At 47.3% G+C, this 23,868-nt stretch overlaps 1 protein-coding gene across 4 annotated transcripts in view; it reads left to right on the forward strand.

The window, feature by feature from the left end:
* Nucleotides 1–686: 686 nt before the first annotated feature.
* Nucleotides 687–23,868, forward strand: part of LOC138789755 (DNA topoisomerase 1-like) — a 104,446-nt gene continuing 81,264 nt past the window's right edge. Inside the window, exons 1-4 of one of the 4 annotated variants that reach the window (XM_069968547.1) lie at nt 687–893; nt 1,522–1,568; nt 6,151–6,264; nt 22,810–22,885. In XM_069968547.1, coding sequence (XP_069824648.1) covers nt 693–893; nt 1,522–1,568; nt 6,151–6,264; nt 22,810–22,885 — 438 coding nt within the window. In that variant the 5' untranslated portion in view covers nt 687–692. Of the gene's footprint in view, nt 894–1,521; nt 1,569–4,608; nt 4,696–5,049; nt 5,085–5,594; nt 5,686–6,150; nt 6,265–22,809; nt 22,886–23,868 lie in introns of those variants that run through there. The other 3 variants (XM_069968548.1, XM_069968549.1, XM_069968551.1) reach the window with 3 other exon arrangements.

A 23,868-nucleotide genomic window follows, 5' to 3' on the forward strand; every position in this document is an offset into this window, starting at 1 on the left:
GACAGCTGCACTGATCACTGTCTCCCTCTATTACAGAAGCCATCCCCTGTCAGTGTCCTCCATCACTTCAGATTGGCTGGGTTAGAAGCGCTAACCCAGCCCATTGAAGAGATGCAGGACACGTGATGCCGTCTCGGAGGGCCGGGGCCAGGAGCAGGGAGCGTGTCTGAGTGGACTGAGAGCTGATGATTCTATGCAATCCGTGGGGCTGGGGGCACCTAGATAACAGCAAAACTGTGCAGAATCCGTTATAACTTTATATTGGAAAGATAGAAAGCTACGGGTGGGCAATGTATTAATGCAAAAATAATTTTGGGGGGAATACCCCTTTAAGAGCTCTACAAGAGGATACCAGCAGGTTAGTTGTGACTAGGGGTACACTCCCTAACAACCATAGACTTCTATATGATGTTGCCAGACAGGTCATCCATAACAACTAGTCTTGCTTTTCTCAGGTCTTTAGATCAAGGCCGAATTGGGACAGACCTGGAGGCAAGACAATAGCAAAGAGCTTTGGCAACGCTCATTCTTTTTCTTTTTTTTTTTCTTTTTTTTTTTTTTTTGGTTCATTCTCACTTTTGAAAGGATAAAATTCAACTTAGAAAGTCTTTTGTTATTACATGCAGCCTTATATTAAAGTATGTAACATTGTATTTTTATACCATTATGTTACCAGAACAATGACACAAGACATGACATCTGAGGATCTGAATGCTTTTAAAGAAGTCTCTAAAAAACACAAAGACAAGAAGAAAAAGAAACCTGCTCAGGAGTCAGAGGGGAAGGCAACCAAAGAGAAAGACAATAAAAAAGAGCAAAAGGAAAAACAAAAGAAGGATGGTGACACGGACAGCAAACGGAAATCCAAGAAAGGCAAAGAAAAAAAGAACAAGGTCAGTGACCATTTTAAATTCATTCTTAGAGGACCCCAGCATTTTTACTTGGATCTAATTCTGGGAAAACTGGCCGAGATAAGGGGAACAGTTTGTAGACAAGGGTCTGGATCCAATACAAACAAGGATTTTTACTGGCACAACACATTATTGTAATAAGAGGACCATTTTAGCCATACAGGAGATGATTTTACATTTCAAAAAACACAGCCATTTTTTAAACCATTGAACTAAATAGTAACACATCTGTAAGTTCATGTTCGGTTTAATTTTAAATCCATAACTGTTAGACAATAAAAGAAAAGAGGTATGATCATTGTTCCCTAACTATGCCCTATTCAGGATAACTAGCAGATTGGCAGGGACCCAACTGCTGGGACCCCTATCGAGCCTGAGATTGGACAAATGTCTTTTGAATTAATGGAGTTGCAGCACACATGAGCTGCTTTATAAAATTCTTTATGGGGCTACTAAACATTCAAATGCTTTTGCCAGAGACCCCAAAAACTTATTTTTTTTAAACTGCTTCAAATGAGAGGAAAAAAACACTGTCTGAGTCTCTGTTGCCTTTAAAATAGCCTAAAAAATGTGACAACCATAGCCTAACTCTTATTCTTTTATTTCTTAGGCAGAGAAACAGTCTAAATCCCCAAAAGATGATGATGGCCTCTCAAGGTACTGTAATATCTTTGTATATTTGTCAGAGCTTGCTGCGTCTTACCCTTATGTGCTTCATCTTCACATTTCATATATACTACTATGTAGTACCATTCAAGACACTTTTTCCCCAGGTTCCTATTACAATTCCAATAAACTGAAGCTTTTTAGGGGCAGCCCTCCTGGCAGTTTGTCATTGGCTACACCCTGTTAAAGCGAGACTGTACCCACAGTCTGACCCCCCAAAACAGCTTGTACCTTTTTAGATAGCCGCTTTTAATCCAAGATCTGTCCTGGGGTTCGGCAGGTGATGGATTTATTATCCCAAAAAACAACTTGCAGCCCTGTGTCAAATTGGTGTGGCCTAGAGTGTGTGTGTGTCCTAGCATTGCAACGCCCCTCCATCCCTCCTCCCCACCCTCCATCATTAGGAATGCCCAGTGTCGGACTGGGGTACCTTGGGCCCACCAGGGAATTTAATCCTAGTGGCCCACCCTACATATACCAGATATAACCAACGTCAAACCTTTCACATTACTATAGTGACGTTACACAGAGCTATGGATGTGACCAGCAATACTAGCTCACTGCTAGTAACTTTTCAGTCACTCTATACAAACAGCATAGTGTGCCACTTAATTTTCTTGAAAGTAGAAGTGTCATGAAACTAACAAATCTGAGGCAGCAAGGGGGGTGCGGGAACATAATAACGAAAGTATACTTACCTATCCACGTGCCCTCATAGCGGTTCCTTAACGATATCCGACAGACGCAAGCCTCCTTCAGCCCCTCCAGCTGCAACGCCACATATTCGGCTGATGGATCATCCACTCAATTAGTGACTGTGACGGGACACCGCTGCAGTCACTGACTGGCTGAGCAGGCAATCCATCAGCCGCTCCGTGACATTGCAGCTGGAGGAGCCAGGGCTGAGATGTACACCGAACCCGGGCAAAAATGACTTTTGGCAGCTGTGAGAGAGACCCGAGAGCAGTGCTATAAGGGCACTGTTTTTTAATATGATTTAATAAAGTATATAACATTTAAACTTATTCCTGGAGTGCCGGACCCACATTTTCTTCAGTTCAATGGTAAGTATACCTTCTTTATTATCTTCACACACCCTACTGCCTGTCATTTGTTAGTTTCACAAGACTTATCCTTTAGAGAATCTGTCAGCTGTAATTCATGTTCCAAACTGCTGACACTGTTAGATGCTGTTACATCAAGAAGACACATGATACCTTAAATATATTTGTCTGTGCCTCCATTGCAGTGGCGTAGCTACCATAGAGGCAGGGTAAGCAGTTGCTATGGGGCCTGTGCAGGAGGGGGACCTTGGGGGGGGGGGGGGGGGGGAAGGTCCTTCTGCTTAACCCCTTATGTACTGCAGTGTGTAAGTGACCCAATGTTCACTTACATGTTGCAACACAAAAAAGGGGTTAACAGTGCAACAGCTGTAAAGCCGAGATCTCCTAGTCTTTTGAACATTGGGTCACTTACACACTGCAGTACATAAGGGGTTAAGCTGAAGGTAGGCTTCAATCAATTTTTTTGCTATGGGGCCCCATGAATCCAAGCTACGCCCCTGCTCCATTGCATACAAAATGTTTTTATTCTAAGGTAGAAAGAGTCAAAGGCTTCTCCCTGCTTAATTGACAGTTGGACGCTGAGTCCCCAGCAGGTTTAGGTATGGAAGGGGGAGTTACACATTAGCGAACATAACGTGTACATACATATTACATACAAATATGCACAATATATACACACATCATACACCGATATAAAGAAATGCACATTACCTATATGCATACATAGTATACACACACACAAACACACACGATACGTACATCAAATACTTTGGGATTTTATCAAATCCCTGATTTTAGCATTTCCCTGCAACATATATATGATGTATATTTATGGAGGTGTCCATGTTACTATGGTATGCTATGATTGTTGTGACCCTGTCACTTGAAAAAACCTTTTGACAAGTGCAGATATAGGTATAAACCTTGCGATGTATGTTTTTTCTTCAAAATTTGTGTGCCCCTTTAGTCCAGGGATATGCACATACATGCAGGAGTTCTACTATCCACTGCTCCATCCTACTTACGCTCATTGTGCAGGTGATAGATCTGGATGGATCCCCAACTCCTAAGCATAATAAGTTACACCAAAGAACGCAAAATAAAGACACAACACATTTTAATCAGGTGTCAAAGGTTCCCAATTTTATTTAAAATTACATGACACTGAAAATGGTAGACCCCCGACTCATGAAGAGTCACCCTCCAGCACTCAGGCGAGGAAAAACCCCCTGTGGGGGAAACCTCGAGGGAGCCATGGCTGGAGAATTGCCCCTCCCCTGGGCTTAGAGGGTAATACCATACTAGATGTGAATATAAACTGGATGAAAGAGAGATCTGGCTGCAATATCTGTCACCTTATTGGCTAGGCGGCTGTATCTCTTCTCCTTCACAGATCCAGGTCCGCTCCTCAAAAAGATGGAGACTTGATGAAGTGGTAGTCTAAAGCAGACTACCCGTTTCCCCTACTAGAACCTCCAAATTACATTAAGGGTGGGGGGCAGTAAAGTTGACAAGCTCAAGGTCCTCTGGCGCATCCAAGATGGCACTTATCAGGGCGTGGTGCATTGCTTTATCGAACCTTCTTTATGACATAAGCGCTTGTCATCACAGTGCACGGTTGCCATGGTTACTGCAGGCAAACACATCTGAAGCATTAACCCATTAATGGCTGGCAATGTGCTTACTGGCAATACTGCAGAGGTCACTAAACACACTTGTGACCAAGCAAACAGCTTATGGTTAGGCCACACAAAGAACATGGTTTCATGTTGCCCATAGCAACCAATCACAGCCCAGCTTTCGTTTCTGAAATTACTCTGGTAAAATTAAAGCTGAACTGTGATTGGTTGCAATGCGCAACTTAGACAGTCTAACTTGCCCATAGCAACCAATCACAGCTCAGCTTTAATTTTTATAAGAGCTTGTTAACATATAAAAGGTGAGCTGTGATTGGTTGCTATAGACGAATCAGACTGTGTTTTGTCTGTGGCAGATTGATAAAGCTGCTCCAGTGCTATGATGATGATGATAATGATGATGATTGATGATGAGCAGTAAGTCACCAGGCGAAAGGCATGTGCAGCAGTGTTGGATGATTATATGTCATCCTGGAGCTGCCAGACAGGGAGGTGCACCTCCTGTTTGGTGGCCCACCAAAGGGCAGGGCAGGATTTTTCCTGTAAATCACCTGTCTGCACACTACACTACACAGGTGCCTTAATGATCCAGCTAATGTGCAGTGTTCACACAGGTGATAAATAGGAGAAATTGTTCTAGGGGCATTCCTAATGATGAAGAGGGTGGGGAGGAGTGATGGGGTACTCTAGGCCACGCCAATTTGACATAGAGCTGCGAGTTTAAAAGTTATGCTTTAGGACAATAACTGCATCACCTGCCGAACAGATCCCAGGACAGATCTTGTATTAAAAGCAGCTATCTGAAGGTACAAGCGGTTTGGGGGGGTCAGATTGTGGGCACAGAGTTGCTTTAAAGTGAATATACCACTAGGTACATCACTTTGTTTTTTAAATGAACAGGCCAGCATGGGTATCACAGTGCCACAGCCCTTTTTTTGAACCACCACCCGGATCCCACGAGCAGAGCCGGTTTATTTCCAAGCACCAGGCATGGCAAGAAGCACTGGAGGTGGGCCCGCCGGCCCCCAGTGTGATTATCTCCTCTTCCCTCTGTGACATGGCTCCATTGATTGTAATGGAGTCGCGTCACAGAGGAGAGGGGGTTTTATGACACAGGGCCGGCAGGCCCACCTGCAGTGCTTCATGCCAGGCTGAAATGAAAAGAAGGGAGACAGGGGGCGCTTCCTCGTGTAATAAAAGGTGGCCAGGTGGATGGAAAGGAGATCTAACAGGGATCCACTCACCTGGGTAGGTTGTGCGAATTTTAGGCACAACACTAAATGCAGCATGAAAGAAGGTACTCCGCAGCTGTACTGGGGGACGTCACCACCGACGGTGGGAGAAGCAGAATACAGATGTGTAGTCAAGCGACTACAGGACCAAGGATCAAATCCACACCAGAATACGGTAAGCGCAGGAGTATACACAATTTGCACACAGCGGTGCAGCCAGGAGTCATCCAAGAATAGATGGCGTAATAAGTGAATGTTCTTTTATTGCAACGCGTTTCGGCCCTATATTGTCCAACATGGGCCTTTATCAAGCATCATGCCAGGCTGGTGCTTGGTAATAAACCGTTGCTGTGTGCGGGAGCCGGGTGGCAGTCCAAAAAAAGGACTGCGGCGTCTGCATCCTTAAGCAATGTACCTAGTGGTACATTCGCTTTAAGTTGCGGTCAGACGTTGTATTTTGCTTAGTATTTAGTTCTTATTTTGGTCACTGTTTGTGCCAAAACCAGAAGTGGTACTGATAGTTTTGCAACTTTCTGTTTTTTGGATCTATTCCTTGTTTTGGCAAAAAAAACACCAAAAGGCTGTGTGAACCCAACGTTACACCTACCAATAAACCACATTTGCCTTTACTTCATTTTAGTTCCTTTACTATAAAAATGGAGCCTGAAGATGAAGACTTTGTATCTTTAAAGAACAAGAAACAAGGAAAAAAGAGAGCGAGACCAGAGGAGGCGCATGACGACTCTACCATTAGGTAAGTTAAGTTTGGTGTTTCCAGATCGGTGTAGAATTTCAAGATACCATTACATGCATAATTTTTATGTGAAAATGTGTGTTTTGTGCTGCTTGGCTGTGTAAACAGTAATTTATGGCATGATTCATGATTAGTGATGAGCGAACATGCTTGTCCGAGCTTGGTACTTGTTTGAGTATTAGGGTACTTGATGGTACTCATTACTCGGACGAGCATCTCGCGATTTCCTGTAAGTTTAGGCGCTATTTTTCAGCCAATAAACATGCAGGAGACTCTTTGGTACATCCTGCGATCACATGGGACCCATACATGTCGATAGCAGCGATTGGTTTGCCAGATCAGACGTATGCTGGAAGACATTAGGGACAGAGCTGCTGCTGGTTAGGGAGAGCGTTAGGGAGGGAATTAGCGTTCCAGTAGGCAGGGAATACTAGCAAAACAACCAAACAGCCCTTGTAAGGGTTTCAAATTGTTTCTAAATTGTATTACTACAGACTGCTGGCTGGGACTTGCAGTGCAGCTACCACGATTTTAGCAGCACACTGTAGTGATCGGCTGCTATCAGAAAGGGGACATTAGGTGTTGCATACAGACCCTTACAAGTTCAGTACTATTTTATTGGGCTCTCTACTATATTTACTGATTTCTGTATTTCTTACACAAGGCATATCTAAGTTCACTACTGCTTCCACAGCGTAAAGGGGGTGTCACAGAGTGTGTATAGGTGCAGCCACCAACAGATTGTATCTCACAGCCCCCTAAAAACTATTAGGATCACTAGTATATTTCCAGATTTCTGTCTTTCTTACTCAAGCCATATCTAAGTTCACTACTGCTTGCAGAGTGAAAAGGGGGTGTCACAGAGTGTATTGATGCAGCCACCACCAGATTGTATCTCACCAGGGCAGTTTCTAGGTAATTTTGACTACAGGGCGAATCTTCATAAAAGCGCCCCCCCCCCCCCCAAGTGATTTATTTGGTTTGTTGCTAGAAAAAGCAGTGCGTGTTTTATGTCATAGTTACCCAACCTTTCTAAAGTCATACAGTAACTCACAGGTGACGTCTTCTTTGATCTGAGGCGTCACTTTCCTTTTCCTCTCCATCCGGCCCAGACCACCAGTAAGATTTCTTGCAGCTACAATTCGTCTCTTCTGGACCTGCCAGACAAACATCTTAGGCTCCGCACTTTTACAACTTCCACTTTTTTGTGTCATGTGCAGTAAGGCTAGTAGCTATGTGGGTTGTCCCCTGTATATAGGATCCCCTGCTGTGCCTTCCAAATAGTAATAATGTCCTCTGCTGTGCCCCCATACAGTGTCGGACTGGGCCACCGGGGGACCGGGGATTTCCCCGGTGGGCCCCGAGCAGGAGTAGGCCCCGCCCCCCAGTCAAAAGACACAGGGCTGGAGACCACATCAATGTGGTCTCCACCCAGTAAGCCCAGCTGGGCCCCCCGTGCTCCTGGGGGGCCCACTCAGCTGCCGACTGCTGCTCCTCACCCTTCCAGTTAAATTTGGCTGTCTTCCGATTGACAGCGCAAGAAGCCATAGGCTTCCCGCGCTGTCAATCACTCTTGGGACCGCAAGCAAGAAGCTGCTTGCGGTCCCAAGAGTGATTGACAGCGTGGGAAGCCTATTGCTTCTTGCACTGTCAATCGGAAGCGTACCTCCGCCACCACTGACAGATGCGCAGCTCCTGGTCCCGGGCAGCTCCGTCACCACTGAGCTCTGTGTGCGATGTGGCAGCTGGGACTTCCGGTACACGCAGCGCATACCGGAAGTCCCAGCCACTGCGGCGCGCACAGAGCTCAGTGGTGACGGAGCTGCCCGGGACCAGGAGCTTCTCATCTGTCGGGGAAGAGAGAAGAAGAGGCCCGCGACCGACGGGGGAGCGCGGTGACAGGTGAGTTGGGTTTTGTTTTTTTTTGCTTTTTTTTTTATCATAGGGGGACATCACTGGGGGCTATAGGGGGGGATGGACATCACTGGGGGCTATAGGGGGGGATGGACATCACTGGGGGCTATAGGGGGGGATGAACATCACACAGGGCTATAGGGGGGGATGAACATCACTGGGGGCTATAGGGGTGGGGATGAACTTCACTGGGGGCTATAGGGGGGGGATGAACATCACTGGGGGCTATAGAGGGGATGGACATCACTGGGGGCTATAGAGGGGATGTAAATCACTGGGGGCTATAGGGGGGATGGACATCACTTGGGGCTATAGGGGGGATGGACATCACTGGGGGCTATAGGGGGGGGGGGATGGACACCACTGGGGGCTATAGGGGGGGATGGACATCACTGGGGGCTTTAGGGGGGATGGACATCACTGGGGGCTTTAGGGGGGATGGACATCACTGGGGGCTATAGAGGGGGATGGACATCACTGGGGCGTATAGGGGGGGATGGACATCACTGGGGCGTATAGGGGGGTGGACATCACTGGGGGCTATAGGGGGGGATGGACATCACTGGGGCGTATAGGGGGGTGGACATCACTGGGGGCTATAGGGGGGATGGACATCACTGGGGGCTATAGGGGGTATTGACATCACTGGGGGCTATAGTTGGGATGGACATCACTGGGGCTATAGGGGGGATGGATATCACTGGGGGCTATAGGGGGATGGACAATATAAGGGGGGCTATAGGGGGGATGGCCAGCATGAGGGGGGCTATAGGGGGGATGGACATCACTGGGGGCTATAGAGGGGGATGGACATCACTGGGGGCTATAGGGGGGATGGACATCACTGGGGGCTATAGGGGGTATTGACATCACTGGGGGCTATAGTTGGGATGGACATCACTGGGGGCTATAGTTGGGATGGACATCACTGGGGGCTATAGGGGGGAAGGACATCACTGGGGGCTATAGGGGGGGGGGGATGGACACCACTGGGGGCTATAGGGGGGGATGGACATCACTGGGGGCTTTAGGGGGGATGGACATCACTGGGGGCTATAGAGGGGGATGGACATTACTGGGGGCTATAGGGGGGGGATGGACATCACTGGGGCGTATAGGGGGGTGGACATCACTGGGGGCTATAGGGGGGATGGACATCACTGGGGGCTATAGGGGGTATTGACATCACTGGGGGCTATAGTTGGGATGGACATCACTGGGGGCTATAGGGGGGATGGATATCACTGGGGGCTATAGGGGGATGGACAATATAAGGGGGGCTATAGGGGTGATGGCCAGCATGAGGGGGGCTATAGGGGGGATGGACATCACTGGGGGCTATAGGGGGGATGGACATCACTGGGGGCTATAGGGGGGATGGACATCACTGGGGGCTATAGGGGGTATTGACATCACTGGGGGCTATAGTTGGGTATGGACATCACTGGGGGCTATAGGGGGGATGGACATCACTGGGGGCTATAGGGGGGATGGACATCACTGGGGGCTATAGGGGGGATGGACATCACTGGGGGCTATAGGGGGGGGGATGGACACCACTGGGGGCTATAGGGGGGGATGGACATCACTGGGGGCTATAGGAGGATGGACAATATAAGGGGGTCTATAGGGGGGATGGCCAGCATGAGGGGGGCTATAGGGGGGGATGGACATCACTGGGGGCTATAGGGGGATGGACATCACTGGGGGCTATAGGGGGATGGACAATATAAGGGGGTCTATAGGGGGTATGGCCAGCATGAGGGGGGCTATAGGGGGGATGGACAATATAAGGGGGACTATAGGGGGGATGGCCAGCATGAGGGGGGCTATAGGGGGGATGGCCAGCATGAGGGGGGCTATAGGGGGGATGGACCGCATGAGGGGGGCTACAGGGGGGATGGACAGCATAAGGGGGGCTACGGGGGTTATGGACAGCATGAGGGGGGCTACGGGGGGGGATGGACAGCATAAGGGGCACTACGGGGGTTATGGACAGCATGAGGGGGGCTACGGGGGGATGGACAGCATGAGAGGGGCTACGGGGGGATGGACAGCATGAGGGGGCTACGGGGTTATGGACAGCATGAGGGGGCTACAGGGTTATGGACAGCATGAGGGGGGCTACGGGGGGGATGGACAGCATGAGGGGGGCTATAGGGGGGGGGGATGGACAGCACTGGGGGCTATAGGGGGGTGGACAACATAAGGGGGGCTATAGGGGGTGGACAACATAAGAGGGCTATATGGGGGGGAATGGACAACATGAAGGGGCTATAGGGGGGATGGACAACATAAGGGGGCTATAGGGGGATGGACAACATGAGGGGCTATAGGGGGGAATAGACAACATGAGGGGGCTATATGGGGGGAATGGACAACATGAGGGGGCTATATGGGGGAATGGACAACATGAGGGGGCTATATGGGGGGAATGGACAACATGAGGGGGCTATCTATATTGAAGAAGGACAACATGGAGGGGCTATATATATAAGGGATGGACAACATAAGGGGGTCTACCTATATGGGACATGGACAACACTGGGGGCCATCTATATGGAGGACTGAACAAAGGACCATCTATAAGGTGTCTACACAGAGGGGACCATATACTATAAGGGATATATAATATATACACACACACACACACATACATAGAGTCAGGGCTACCCACCAAATGAGGGTGTAAAGGGGCCAATTCAGATGTGCAGTTAGTATAGAGATGAGGATGGTGACAGAGTGAGGAGCCTAATATTGTTTGTCTGGCAGATTCTGTGGATTCGTGGCTCTGAGAAGTTCTCATAACGGCCCAGGACAGATGGAGAAGAAGATGAAAAGGGAAGAACTCCGATCAGAGAAGACGTCCCCTGTGAGTCACTTGATATAACTGCACTGTAATGTATATGGTATATAGAGCCTGTGTAGAGCTGCGTCCACCTCTATATGACTGGATGAGGTGATAGTGATCTGTGTACAGTGGATTATTCAGTAGCAGCGATGGTATTAGTCAGTATGTGGTGGTGTTAGTCAGTATGTGGCGTTGTTAGTCAGTATATGGTGGTATTAGTCAGTATGTGGTGGTATTTGTCACTTGTAATCCGGTACTGTGTTTTATTGGTCTCAGTATACTGGATTTGGTCAGTAACAATATGGTAGTGATGGTTGTGGTGTGGTGTAATATTTCCCCCTTGTATTCTGGTATTATTGGTATACAGGATTTGGTCAGTAACAGTATGGCGGTAATATGTATGGTGATAATATTTCCCCCTTATATACTGGTATTATTGGTAATATCACTCTCAGTATACAGGATTTGGTCAGTAACAGTATGGCAATAATATGTGTGGGGATATTTGCTCTTTATATACTGGTGCTATTGGTAGCATACAGTAGTATACAGTGTTATCATGCAAAGAAAATTGTCTTATAGCCCAATTACACCGGCCAATTATCGGTAACAAGCGCTCCTAGGAAGCCCCATGTAAAAGTGCCAGAGATCAGCTGACAAGCGAGCAAATGGTCGATAGTCGGCTTATTTGATCTTTTGTGCGGCTGTAAAAATCGTTGTTGGCCGCACATCTCTATATATTCCTGCCCTGCTGATTAGCAATCGTTTGCAGCCCTACACTGCCCCATATCACGCCGTGTTACTGGACCATTATTAATGTTACCATACATAAGTATAGTGGCAGAAGGGTGGGCCCCAAGAATGATTTCCCCTGGTGGGCCCAAGGACTCCAGTCCGACACTGCCCCCATATAGTAATAATGCCCTCAGTGTGCCTTCCAAATAGTAATAATGCCTCCTCTGCTGTGCCTCCTATATAGTAATAATGCCTCCTGCTGGACCCACCATAGTAATAAAGTTCCCCTCCTGCCTGCAATTAACCTGACCGCCATCCCCCAAATACACTACCCCACTTGACCCCCTCCACACACACACTACCCTATCTGTACCCCATCCCCCACACACACTCCCCCCTGACCCCCCCTCCTCCACATACTACCCCCCTGACCCCTCTTCTCCACACACTATCCCCCCTGACCCCTCCGTCCTCACAATATCCCCCCTGACCCCCTTCTCCTCACAATATCCCCCCTGACCCCCTCCTCCTCCACACACTATCCCCTGATCCCCCCTCCTCCACACACTATCCCCCATGACCCCTCCCTCCTCACAATATCCCCCCTGACCCCCTTCTCCTCACAATATCCCCCCTGACCCCCTCCTCCTCCACACACTATCCCCTGATCCCCCCTCCTCCACACACTATCTCCCCTGATCCCCCCTCCTCCACACACTATCCCCGCTGATCCCCCTCCTCCTCCACACACTATCCCCCCTGATCCCCCTCCTCCTCCACACACTATCCCCCCTGATCCCTCTCCTCCTCCACACTCTATCCCCCCTGATCCCCCTCCTCCTCCTCCATACACTATCCCCCCTGATCCCCCTCCTCCTCCATACACTATCCCCCCTGATCCCCCTCCTCCTCCATACACTATCCCCCCTGACCCCCCTCCTCTACACACTATCCCCCCTGACCCCCCCTCCTCCACACACTATCCCCCCTGACCCCCCCTCCTCCACACACTATCCCCCCTGACCCCCCCTCCTCCACACACTATCCCCCCTGACCCCCCCCTCCTCCACACACTATCCCCCCTGACCCCCCCCCTCCTCCACACACTATCCCCCTCGGTCCCCTCCTCCTCCACACACTATCCCCCCTGACCCCCCTCCTCCTCCACACACTATCCCCCCTGACCCCCCTCCTCTTCTACACAATATCCCCCCTGATCCCCCTCCTCCTCTACACAATATCCCCCCTGATCCCCCCTCCTCCTCTACACAATATCCCCCCTGTTCCCCCCTCCTCCTCCATACATTATCTCCCCTGACCCCCCCCTCCTCCTCCATACATTATCCCCCCTGACCCCCCCTCCTCCATACATTATCCCCCCTGACCCCCCCCTCCTCCTCCATACATAATCCCCCCTGACCCCCCTCCTCCTCCACACTTTATCCCCCCCCTTACCCCCTCCTCCTCCATACATTATCCCCTCCTGACCCCCCTCCTCCTCCATACATTATCCCCTCCTGACCCCCCCCTCCTCCTCCATACATTATCCCCTCCTGACCCCCCCCCTCCTCCTCCATACATTATCCCCTCCTGACCCCCCCCTCCTCCTCCATACATTATCCCCTCCTGACCCCCCCCTCCTCCTCCATACATTATCCCCCCCTTCCTCCTCCATACATTATCCCCCCAAACACACACACACTTCCCCACTGGCTGCCTTCTTACCTCTCACTTCTCACCTGCGTCTGCGAGGTGAGTACTGCAGTGATAGTAGCGGCGCATCACCTACTGCCCGCCCGACACATCGACGTGTTCCTCCAATCAGAGCAGGGCAGGTGCGTGGAGCCGCTGCGGTGCACGCAGCCAATCAACGCGTGCACCACAGCCAGCCGCAGCGGCCCCACGCTCCCGCTCTGCACTGAGCTGATTGGATGAACACGTGCGGGCAGGAGGTGATGCGGAGAGGCGGCCGGGGCAAGTCTTGAGCGCTCACATGAGCGCGGCAGCGGCAGACTGGGGTGGGGGGGCTGCCGGGCGCCCGGGTGACGGTCTGGGTGTGGGGGCGGTGGTGCGCTATCCAACCAAGGCTGTGTGAGGTCCCGGGGGTGCCACCAGCACCCCCTAACTGTCTGTGCACCTTGCCGTCACCCGGCCCGCCCGGTGCAAGAAACGGCCCTGTATCTCACAACCCCCTAAAAACTAGTGGGCCCTCTAAGAAATACAGAAATCCGAAAATATAGTAGAGGGCCCACTAGTTTTTAGGGGGCTGTGAGATACAATCTGGTGCTGGCTGCACCAATACACTCTGACACCCCCTTTACACTGTGCAAGCAAAGCAGTAGTGAACTTAGATTTGCCTTGTGTAAGAAATACAGAAATCCGAAAATATAGTACACAAGGCAAATCTAAGTTCACTACTGCTTTGCTTGCACAGTGTAAAGGGGGTGTCACAGAGTGTATTGGTGCAGCCAGCACCAGATTGTATCTCACAGCCCCTTAAAAACTAGTGGGCCCTCTACTATATTTTCTGATTTCTGTATTTCTTACTTTTTGACTTGGAGGTGCTGGGCTGCCCTGCCCCTAGTTAGTTGTCAGAGCGGGTCTTTAGTGCAGCTGGTGGCATCATCATTCACTAATAAGCGCACCCGCCTGTCAACTGACAGGCTGACGTTTATTAATTTTTAAATTTATGTCTTATTGAAGCCATATCCAAGCTCACTGCTAATTACCCTGTGTAATTAGCAGTGAGCTTGGTTGCGTGTGACAAGGGGCGGAACCTGGTGGCGGCTCTGCAACTCGGCAGCCTCACACATGTACCATGCCTGGCCCACTTCAACCTAGTGTTGCTTCCGTTCCTTAAAACCTACCCCCATTTGGCTGACTTGCCCGCATCTATGCGCATTTCCGCAAGTCAACCAGGGAAAGTTACCCCAACTGCTACAGTCAAATTCAAAGTTGAAACAGCAGTGGGGGGAGAAGTGGGGAGTCACATTATGCAGAGAATGTTACCCCATCTGCTACTGTCAAATTCATAGTCAAATTCAATTTAGCATCCTTGTCTTGTCCATTTCAAACCATATTATCTGTGGATGTCATATGACGGGTGTCCTCTGCCGTCCATTCACCAGTACCTTCTACTTTTTTTTTAAGTTGTAGCCGTTTTGAAGGCAGGATTGACCAGGTCTTTTTAATACACAGGCTACCGCACTTGCCCTCTCTTAGAGACTCTTTAAAGGATTGAAAGTGTATTCATTCGATCTAATCAAATTATAATCCGGCTATTTTAGTTTTAGGTGCAGCAGCAGTGCCGTTGGTAAGCGCCAACAGGCGGTGCACAAACTGCAGAACAGCACCTTCTACCTTCCTTGGATGTTTTAGCCGTTTTGAAGGCAGAATTGACCAGGCCTTTCAACAGTAGCTTCTATTCTTCCTTGGATGTTGTAGTAGCTTTTTTGAAGGCAGGATTGACCAGGCCTTTCAACAGTAGCTTCTATCCTTCCTTGGATGTTGTAGTAGCCTTTTTGAAGGCAGGATTGATCAGGTCTTTTTAATAGACAGGCTACCGCACTTGCCCTCTCTTAGAGATTCTTTAAAGGATTAAAAGTGTATTCATTCGAGCAAATCAAATTCTGGGGCCTCTTAAGACGACTATTTGTTGTTCTTTGTCCCTACCTCCAAAGATATGCCTCTCACGCACAACTGCATGAGGGGGTGAGGCTAAATCTAGCCATAATCCAGCTATTTTTATTGGATGATTTTTTTTGTTCATCTTGTTCTGGGTCTGTGGTGTCAGGCTAAGTTTTTGGGTGGTTCATATGCTACCTCTATTTTTAATGGTTCTCTGTGTCCCCACCGCAATGCTGTGTCTGGCCTAATTTTTAAGAGGCTCACTTGCTACCTCACTCACTTTTAATGGTTCTCTGTGTCCTGACTGCCATGCTCTGACGTCACTACGCCTGCGGAGGAGCGGGACTGGTTGCTGGGGGCCCGCCGATCGCGTCCCTGGCAACCAGCCAGCTGGGTTATCTTTTTTTTTTTTTTGTGTAGCCGCGGCCAGGGCCTTACTACCCCCGGTCGATCGGCATCAGGTTTTCCTTTGATGGTTGACTGACAGCTGGCCTAGCCAGTTAGCTGTCAGCACCTAGGTTTGTGTCCACTATAAATCCCAGCTCCTGGCCTCACTCCAATTTTTTTGGAGGCTTACTTGCTTCCTCACTCACTTTTAATGGTTCTCTGTGTGCTCACTGCCATGCTGTGTCTGGCCTAATTTTTGGGAGGCTCACTGGCTACCGCTTCTACTTTGGTCACTCTGTCCTCACCCCCATGCTGTCAGGCTAAATTTTGGAGTGGTTCATATGCTACCTCTGTTTTTAATGGTTCTCTGTGTATTCACAGCCATGCTGTGTCAGGCAAAGTTTTTGGGTGGTTCATCATATGCTACCTCTGTTTTAATGGTTCCCTGTGTTCCCATTGCCATGCTGTGTCAGGCTGAGTTTTTTGGTGGTTCATATGCCTACCTCGGTTTTAGCCAGGCTATTGCCTAGAATTTGGCATAATAGTATGATTAGGCAGCCTCAGAGGCATCCATACATGCTGCCCCTGCTGTTTCCTGTGCATTTCAGTTGTGTTTCCATCATTTTCTGAGGTTGACAGGTTTTAACACTACCTTCCCTCTACAGAACTATGGTCCCCTGCAAAAATGCTCGAGTTTCCCATTGACTTCAGTGGGGTTCGTTACTTGAAACAAGCACTCGAGTATCTGGAGATATTCGTCTCTAGTAACGAGCACCCGAGCATTTTAGTACTCTCATTACTACTCATGATAATTAGTGCAGGAGAATTTGAAATTGTGAGAGTAGAAAGATCTGTATTAGAGTGGGGGTCATATTTGATGCATCTGCTACTGATTTTTTGCACAAAATTTTGACGTTGAAAATTTGCCACAAATACAGTGAGAGCAGCTGGGAGGTGGGGGTGGGGGGTGGAAGTCTTCAGTATGTCAGGTTTTTCTGGGAAATGCAAACGATTTATTTCAGATCTTCGAAATATGTCAAAAGTCAAAATATGCAATAAATATGCAGTATTGTCAATTGTGCTAAAGAAATACAGAATATCCACAGCAAAATCTGCAACTGCAGATATTTAAACACTTAAGAGGAAATGATTTAATATACAGTAATACCTCAGTTCCCAAACACCTCACTCGAACGTAAAGGGAGGTAACTGTCAGCTTAACAGCTTTCCCCGGGCCGCCGCTGCTTCTCCCTGCCACTGGGAACGGCTCCTCCAGCCTGCCACAGCAAAGAGAAGCAGCAGCAGCGAAGAGAAGCAGCAGTGGCTGCAGAATCAACAGTGGAGAGGGCTGCTGGTGTCAGCGGCCTAGAGAAAGATCTGGAAGAAGCAAGGGTGGCGCAGCAAATTCAAACAGCCGTCCGCTTCTGCCTCTCTTTCTGCCTCCATTGCATGAAACACACTGTTAAGAAGCAGGGATTCCCATCCATCATAATGATGGGAATCCCCGGTCTAAAGGGGTGTTGCCCACAGCAAAGGCAGAGAAAGGGGCAGGAGCGGGCCACTGTTTGAACTTGCTGCTCTCCACTTAGGGGAACGTAATGATCACAATTCCTGCTCTAGACTGGTGTTCTCTGCACCCATTTAGAGCAGGGATTACCGTCATTATGGCAGGAATCCCTGCTTCTTTGCAGTAAGTAGTGGCGCAAGATGCACTGTTACTGCCAGTCTTTACACTCTGTGGGCCGGCACTCTGCACCTTGAACCATGGAGTGTAAAAAATGATTAAACACATTTTTATTCCTTATGGAAACACACAGCTCAGTTCTCGAACTGTTTGGTTCTGGAACAGCCTTCCAGAGCCAATTGTTTCCAAGCTGTATGTGTGTGTGCATATATAGAGATAATGTTCAGTTGTGCAACTTTTTGTCAGATTTACACCATGCAAACTGTTTTAGGAGAATACAGTGGAGCATAAAAGCCTTGTGGCCATGGAAGACTGACAGATTTTACTATGATTTTTGCAAGGACATTGCCATAAACCAAAGATGCTAGCTCAGAGCTGGAGTAGATTTACCTGTGCATTGTACAGGCAGCTGCTGCACAGTGGCATTTTTCTATCAGGTCATTACCAGGTACAGAGCTGCAGACACAGGCAGATAGGTGGTGGGAGATAATACAAATGATACCATCGTCTTTGCTGCTGGCCATTTGTAGAGTTATAAAATTGTTTGGTTTTATTCTTAAAGGCTGAAGTGCCATAGAAAGGATAGCTCACCCACAGCATGCATCATGCCTCTTCCTGAAGGCTCAGTTATTTGTCAATCAGTCAAGACAGAAATGGTGTGGCTTCAGTAGACTGTGGGTTGGGGACTTCTGCTTATATCTGTTTATGGGTAGTATGGTTCAAAATTTCAGTACCCGCAATCAACCCCACCACCACTCGCATACATATATGTGGTGGACCAACGCTGATGGATGGTTATTAGCAGTGGTGTTGTACAGCTCAGCCAAAGATAGTATAGTCTTGATGCCAGTGCTAGTCCAGCACACAGGCGTGATGTTGGTACCTGCTTTGTGTTGTGGCTGGCTGTACTCCCCAGAAATGGTCAGTGACCTGCTGGGTTGTGATGGGTCCCTTGGGCTCTTGTCACAGTAGTCCTGAATGGCAATTGACCCACCTGGACTTTACAGCAAATAGATAAATTTTTACACAGACTTTAGTCCTTGAACTAGTTTGTGCTGAGAAGATGGAAGAAGTGGAGTAGAATAGAGGCAGTTATAGTAGTGCTTGAAGAGTTGAGAGGAGAGTAGTGCAGTGGAGAGGAGTTTGTCAAGGGAGTCCTAACTCAATGTAGCAATGTACTCTGCCGGAACTTGAGAGTATATTTGAGAGTGAGAAGTTACTTGTACCCGTGTATAGACTATAATCTGACCACTTTGTGCCCTACAATGTCGAGTGACTCATCCTCCTAGGGTGATATAAGCCCCAGCCTTGGTTACCTGTGTGAAGCTAAGTTCCCGGGGATGTCCCAGTTGCCTGCACTGCGAGATAGGATATGTAGACCTCTGGTAGCTTTGTCCTATCCAGGCAAGTTCCTCTTTTGTATAAGGATACTGCCCTGCGTTTTTTAGACTGGTTCATGGCGTGGTCTAGGATGTTTCCAGACTCTTCTCCCTCTTGTAGTGTTTAGCACTGCGTAGTAGATATAGTAGTAGTATAGAAAGAACTAAGGGGGAGATTTATCAAAGGGTGTAAAATGTAGACTGGTGCAAACTGCCCACAGCAACCAATCACAGCTCAGCTTTCAGCTCTGGTGAAAGGAAAGCGGGGCTGTGATTGGTTGCTGTGGGCAGTTTGCTCCAGTGTAAATTTTACACCCTTTGATAAATCTCCCCCTAAGTGTCTTTAGTTACATCTGACCACACTCGTGTCTTAGACTAGACCAACTGAACTGACTTGTCCCGGACGAGTGTCCTGGCAGAGCCAGGCCCTGGCTTGTCTACAATAGCGACGTCTCTGCTCTGTGTGTCCTTCTCCCACGACAATATGGGTGAGAACTGATGCTACACTTGCTCCCACCAAGTAACTTCTTACAGGAACTAAGCAAGGTACCCTGTGAGTGGTGGAAAGGAATGTGCGCAAAAGAAAGAAAGATAAAAGTGGAGAGCATCTCCTATAGGTCAGCAAAAGCACATAGTATAAACAAAATAGTAACCCTTTGCTAACTTCAGCTGTGCAATACATAAGAGCATGCAGATAAAACACTGACATCTCGTGGCAAAACTTCAAAGTGCACTACATCACCACTTTACCTGGTGTAAGGAGCTTTTGCAACAGGTGTACAAGAGAAAAGAACACCCGTGGTGGGATGCCACATATATACATACACACACACACACATATATATATATATATATATATATATATATATATATATATATATATATATATATACACTCACCGGCCACTTTATTAGGTACACCTGTCCAACTGCACGTTACCACTTAATTTCTAATCAACCAATCACATGACGGCAACACAGTGCATTTAGGCATGTAGACATGGTCAATACAATCTCCTGCAGTTCAAACCAAGCATCAGTATGGGGAAGAAAGGTGATTTGAGGGCCTTTGAACGTGGCATGGTTGTTGGTGCCAGAAGGGCTGGTCTGAGTATTTAAGAAACTGCTGATCTACTGGGATTTTCATGCACAACCATCTCTAGGGTTTACAGAGAATGGTCCGAAAAAGAAAAAACATCCAGTGAGTGGCAGTTCTGTGGGCGGAAATGCCTTGTTGATGCCAGAGGTCAGAGGAGAATGGGCAGACTGGTTCAAGCTGATAGAAAGGCAACAGTGACTCAAATAGCCAACCGTTACAACCAAGGTAGGCAGAAGAGCATCTGTGAACGCACAGTACGTTGAACTTTGAGGCAGATGGGCTACAGCAGCAGAAGACCACACCGGGTGCCACTCCTTTCAGCTAAGAACAGGAAACTGAGGCTACAATTTGCACAAGCTCATCGAAATTGGACAGTAGAAGATTGGAAAAACGTTGCCTGGTCTGATGAGTCTCGATTTCTGCTGCAACATTCGGATGGTAGGGTCAGAATTTGGCGTCAACAACAGGAAAGCATTGATCCATCCTGCCTTGTATTAACGGTTCAGGCTGGTGGTGGTGGTGTCATGGTGTGGGGAATATTTTCTTGGCACTCTTTGGGCCCCTTGGTACCAATTGAGCATCGTTGCAACGCCACAGCCTACCTGAGTATTGTTGCTGACCATGTCCATCCCTTTATGATCACAATGTACCCAACATCTGATGGCTACTTTCAGCCGGATAATGCGCCATGTCATAAAGCTGGAATCATCTCAGACTGGTTTTTTGAACATGACAATGAGTTCACTGTACTCAAATGGCCTCCACAGTCACCAGATCTCAATCCAATAGAGCATCTTTGGGATGTGGTGGAACTGGAGATTCGCATCATGGATGTGCAGCCAACAAATCTGCGGCAACTGTGTGATGCCATCATGTCAATATGGACCAAAATCTCTGAGGAATGCTTCCAGCACCTTGTTGAATCTATGCCACGAAGAATTGAGGCAGTTCTGAAGGCAAAAGGGGGTCCAACCCGTTACTAGCATGGTGTACCTAATAAAGTGGCTGGTGAGTGTATATATATGTATGTGTGTGTGTTAAAAAGATATTGATATATAAAAAAAAAAATTGTAACCAACAAGTCGATCATAAAGGACAAGAATAATAAAGTTTTAATTGTAAAGTTTGATTTTGATGCAGTTAACCATCAAACGCTACTTCTATAAATAACACTATTTATATTCAACTGTCCAGAATCTTCCAGGACTGTTCTGGGTGCATGAGAGGGGAGAGTCATACAGCTGAGCTGCGTGTATTTACATATGATTATTTATATATATATATATATATATATATATATATATATATATATGTATGTATTTTATATATTATACATATAGTGTAAACTACCCCACCATGTTACAGTGGCCTCATACATGGGGCAGTCCTACACTGTACTATGGCCTCTCCATGGCATGAAATACGCCTATGCTCTGGGCATGCAAGATCTGTTTTAGACCGGCACAAGTAATTACACCACCTGGGTGGGACAGGTGGAGTGCACGACCAAGTAGAGGCAGCCACTCCCCCCATCTGGAACACAGAAAATAAAGACAAATTTGGTCAGCTCTCCTAGAACACCGTTTACACTAGGCAGGAGCACGTTGCTATGGCTGAAGTTGCAAACACACAAAAATGCAACAGCTCACCGCAATGGCAAGATACAGACCCACCACAGACATGAAAATAGTGAAAAGCAACCCCCCCCCCCCCCCCAACTGCAAAAAAACCTGCTGCTTTTAACTATTTTCATGTCTGTAGTGGGTCTGTATCTTGCCATTGCGGTGAACTATTGCATTTTTGTGTGTTTGCAACATCAGCCATAGCAACGTGCTCCTGCCTAGTGTGAATGGTGTTCTAGGAGAGCTGACCAAACTTGTTTTCTTTATTTTCTGTGTTCCAGATGGGGGGAGTGGCTGCCTCTACTTGGTCGTGCACTCCACCTGTCCCACCCAGGTGGTGTAATTACTTGTGCCGGTCTAAAACAGATCTTGCATGCCCAGAGCATAGAGGTATTTCATGCCATGGAGAGGCCATAGTACAGTGTAGGACTGCCCCATGTATGAGGCCACTGTAACGTGGTGGGGTAGTTTACACTATATATAAAATAAATATATATATATATATATATATATATATATATATATATATATATATATATATATATATATATATAATATGTGTGTGTATATATATAATATATATCTCTCATATGTAAATACACGCAGCTCAGCTGTATGACTCTCCCCACTCATGCACCCAGAACAGTCCTGGAAGATTCTGGACAGTTGAATATAAATAGTGTTATTAATAGAAGTAGCGTTTGATGGTTAACTGCATCAAAATCAAACTTTACAATTAAAACTTTATTATTCTTGTCCTTTATGATCGACTTGTTGGTTCTAAATGTGGGTGTTATTGCATTTTGTCTACATAGCTCATATCTAAAAGTTTGATTCTGTGTTCCCTAAGTCTGCAGTCCCAATGACAAGGAGGCAATTGCAGTGATTGATTGCAATAACATGATATAAACACAGACTGGATTACCAGTCTAATAGCAGAAATATAATAATGTGATATTGAAAAAGAAAGGAAACAAGTGTCACAGTACAATATACAGCAAATCAATTCTAATTTAACTTGGAAGTTCTGTTTTAAGAGAGATTCTGGCGTCAAACATTGGAAAATGGTTGAATGCAATTGAACATCACACTCTGATTGCAAATCACCCAATACATCTTTTTAATTTAACAATATTACAGTGCAGGTTTTAATCCATTCCATACGCTCTGTTAAGACTGTATTGAACATGAGAAAATATTACAAATTACTGGCACAAAGAAATAACACATATTAAATTTTCTCTGCAGGTCGAAAAAGAAAAAAATTAAGATTGAGAAAGATAAAGAACAGCCAGTGGAGGAGGAGAACAAAAAAGTGGCAAAGGTAGGAGGCTGCTTATTGCTGCATTATATTTAGTTCTATGAAAGATATTGGTTACCTGACCTTCATGCTGTTCATGTTAAATTCTTTAGAAGTTCATTGACACAGGGTGCTGCATTTTAGCTCCTTTAAAGCTGTCCCAATGAGTGATAAGGCTTATTGTAAAATGTGTCATCTAGGAGAAATGGGTCAGCCTTATCACACCTAATCAGAGCACACTACCACCACCACCATATGTAGCTTCTAAGCAACATTGGTCATTGGTGGTAACCACAGATTTCTGCATGTAATGTTGGGGGAGAGAAGTTTCAGACAATTTAAATTTAACATCCTAATCCTTTTTGTTCTTAAAGAGATAAGCTCCCTCAAGAGGATCCTGGCAGCTTCTTATACCCCTTGGCTACCTTTAGGGCCGTATTGGTGGTACAGCTGTCAGGAGCCCAGACCCAAACTAGAATCCAGGGAGCCCGCTGAAGCTTGTGACCGCTGTACTGCACACACTGCTCTTTCCTGCCTTTCACAGCTGACAGACAGAGTCCCAGGTAAAGACAGAAGCGGGGCCCACTCCTCTCTCCCCCTGGGGCCCCTCCACAGCCACCTCACTATCTTCTCTGGTTGCTTTCTCCCATGTTGGCACAGAAGAGGAGGAGGTGCCCAGAGCCAGGCTGTGTGAAAGGTGGAAGTGTACGTGTGTGTGTGTGTGTGTGTGTGTGTAATTGTGCATATTTGTGTGTGTATGTATGTAATTGCGAATATTTGTGTGTGTGCATAAATGTGCATAGGTGTGTGTATTTGCATGTAATTGCACATATTTGTGTGTGTGCATGCATGTAATGCTGCATATTTGTTTGAGTGTGTGTAATTGTGCATATTACAGTTAAAAGAGGATGTTTGGCTCTCTTATAAAGTAAGAGGCCTATGAGGTCCTGCAGCGGCTAAGGTGCATTGTGGTGTTCTGCAGAGGCTGAGGTGTATTGTGGGGTTCT

Source organism: Dendropsophus ebraccatus, chromosome 4, assembly GCF_027789765.1.
Source record: "Dendropsophus ebraccatus isolate aDenEbr1 chromosome 4, aDenEbr1.pat, whole genome shotgun sequence".
NCBI classification, from domain to species: Eukaryota; Metazoa; Chordata; class Amphibia; order Anura; family Hylidae; genus Dendropsophus; species Dendropsophus ebraccatus.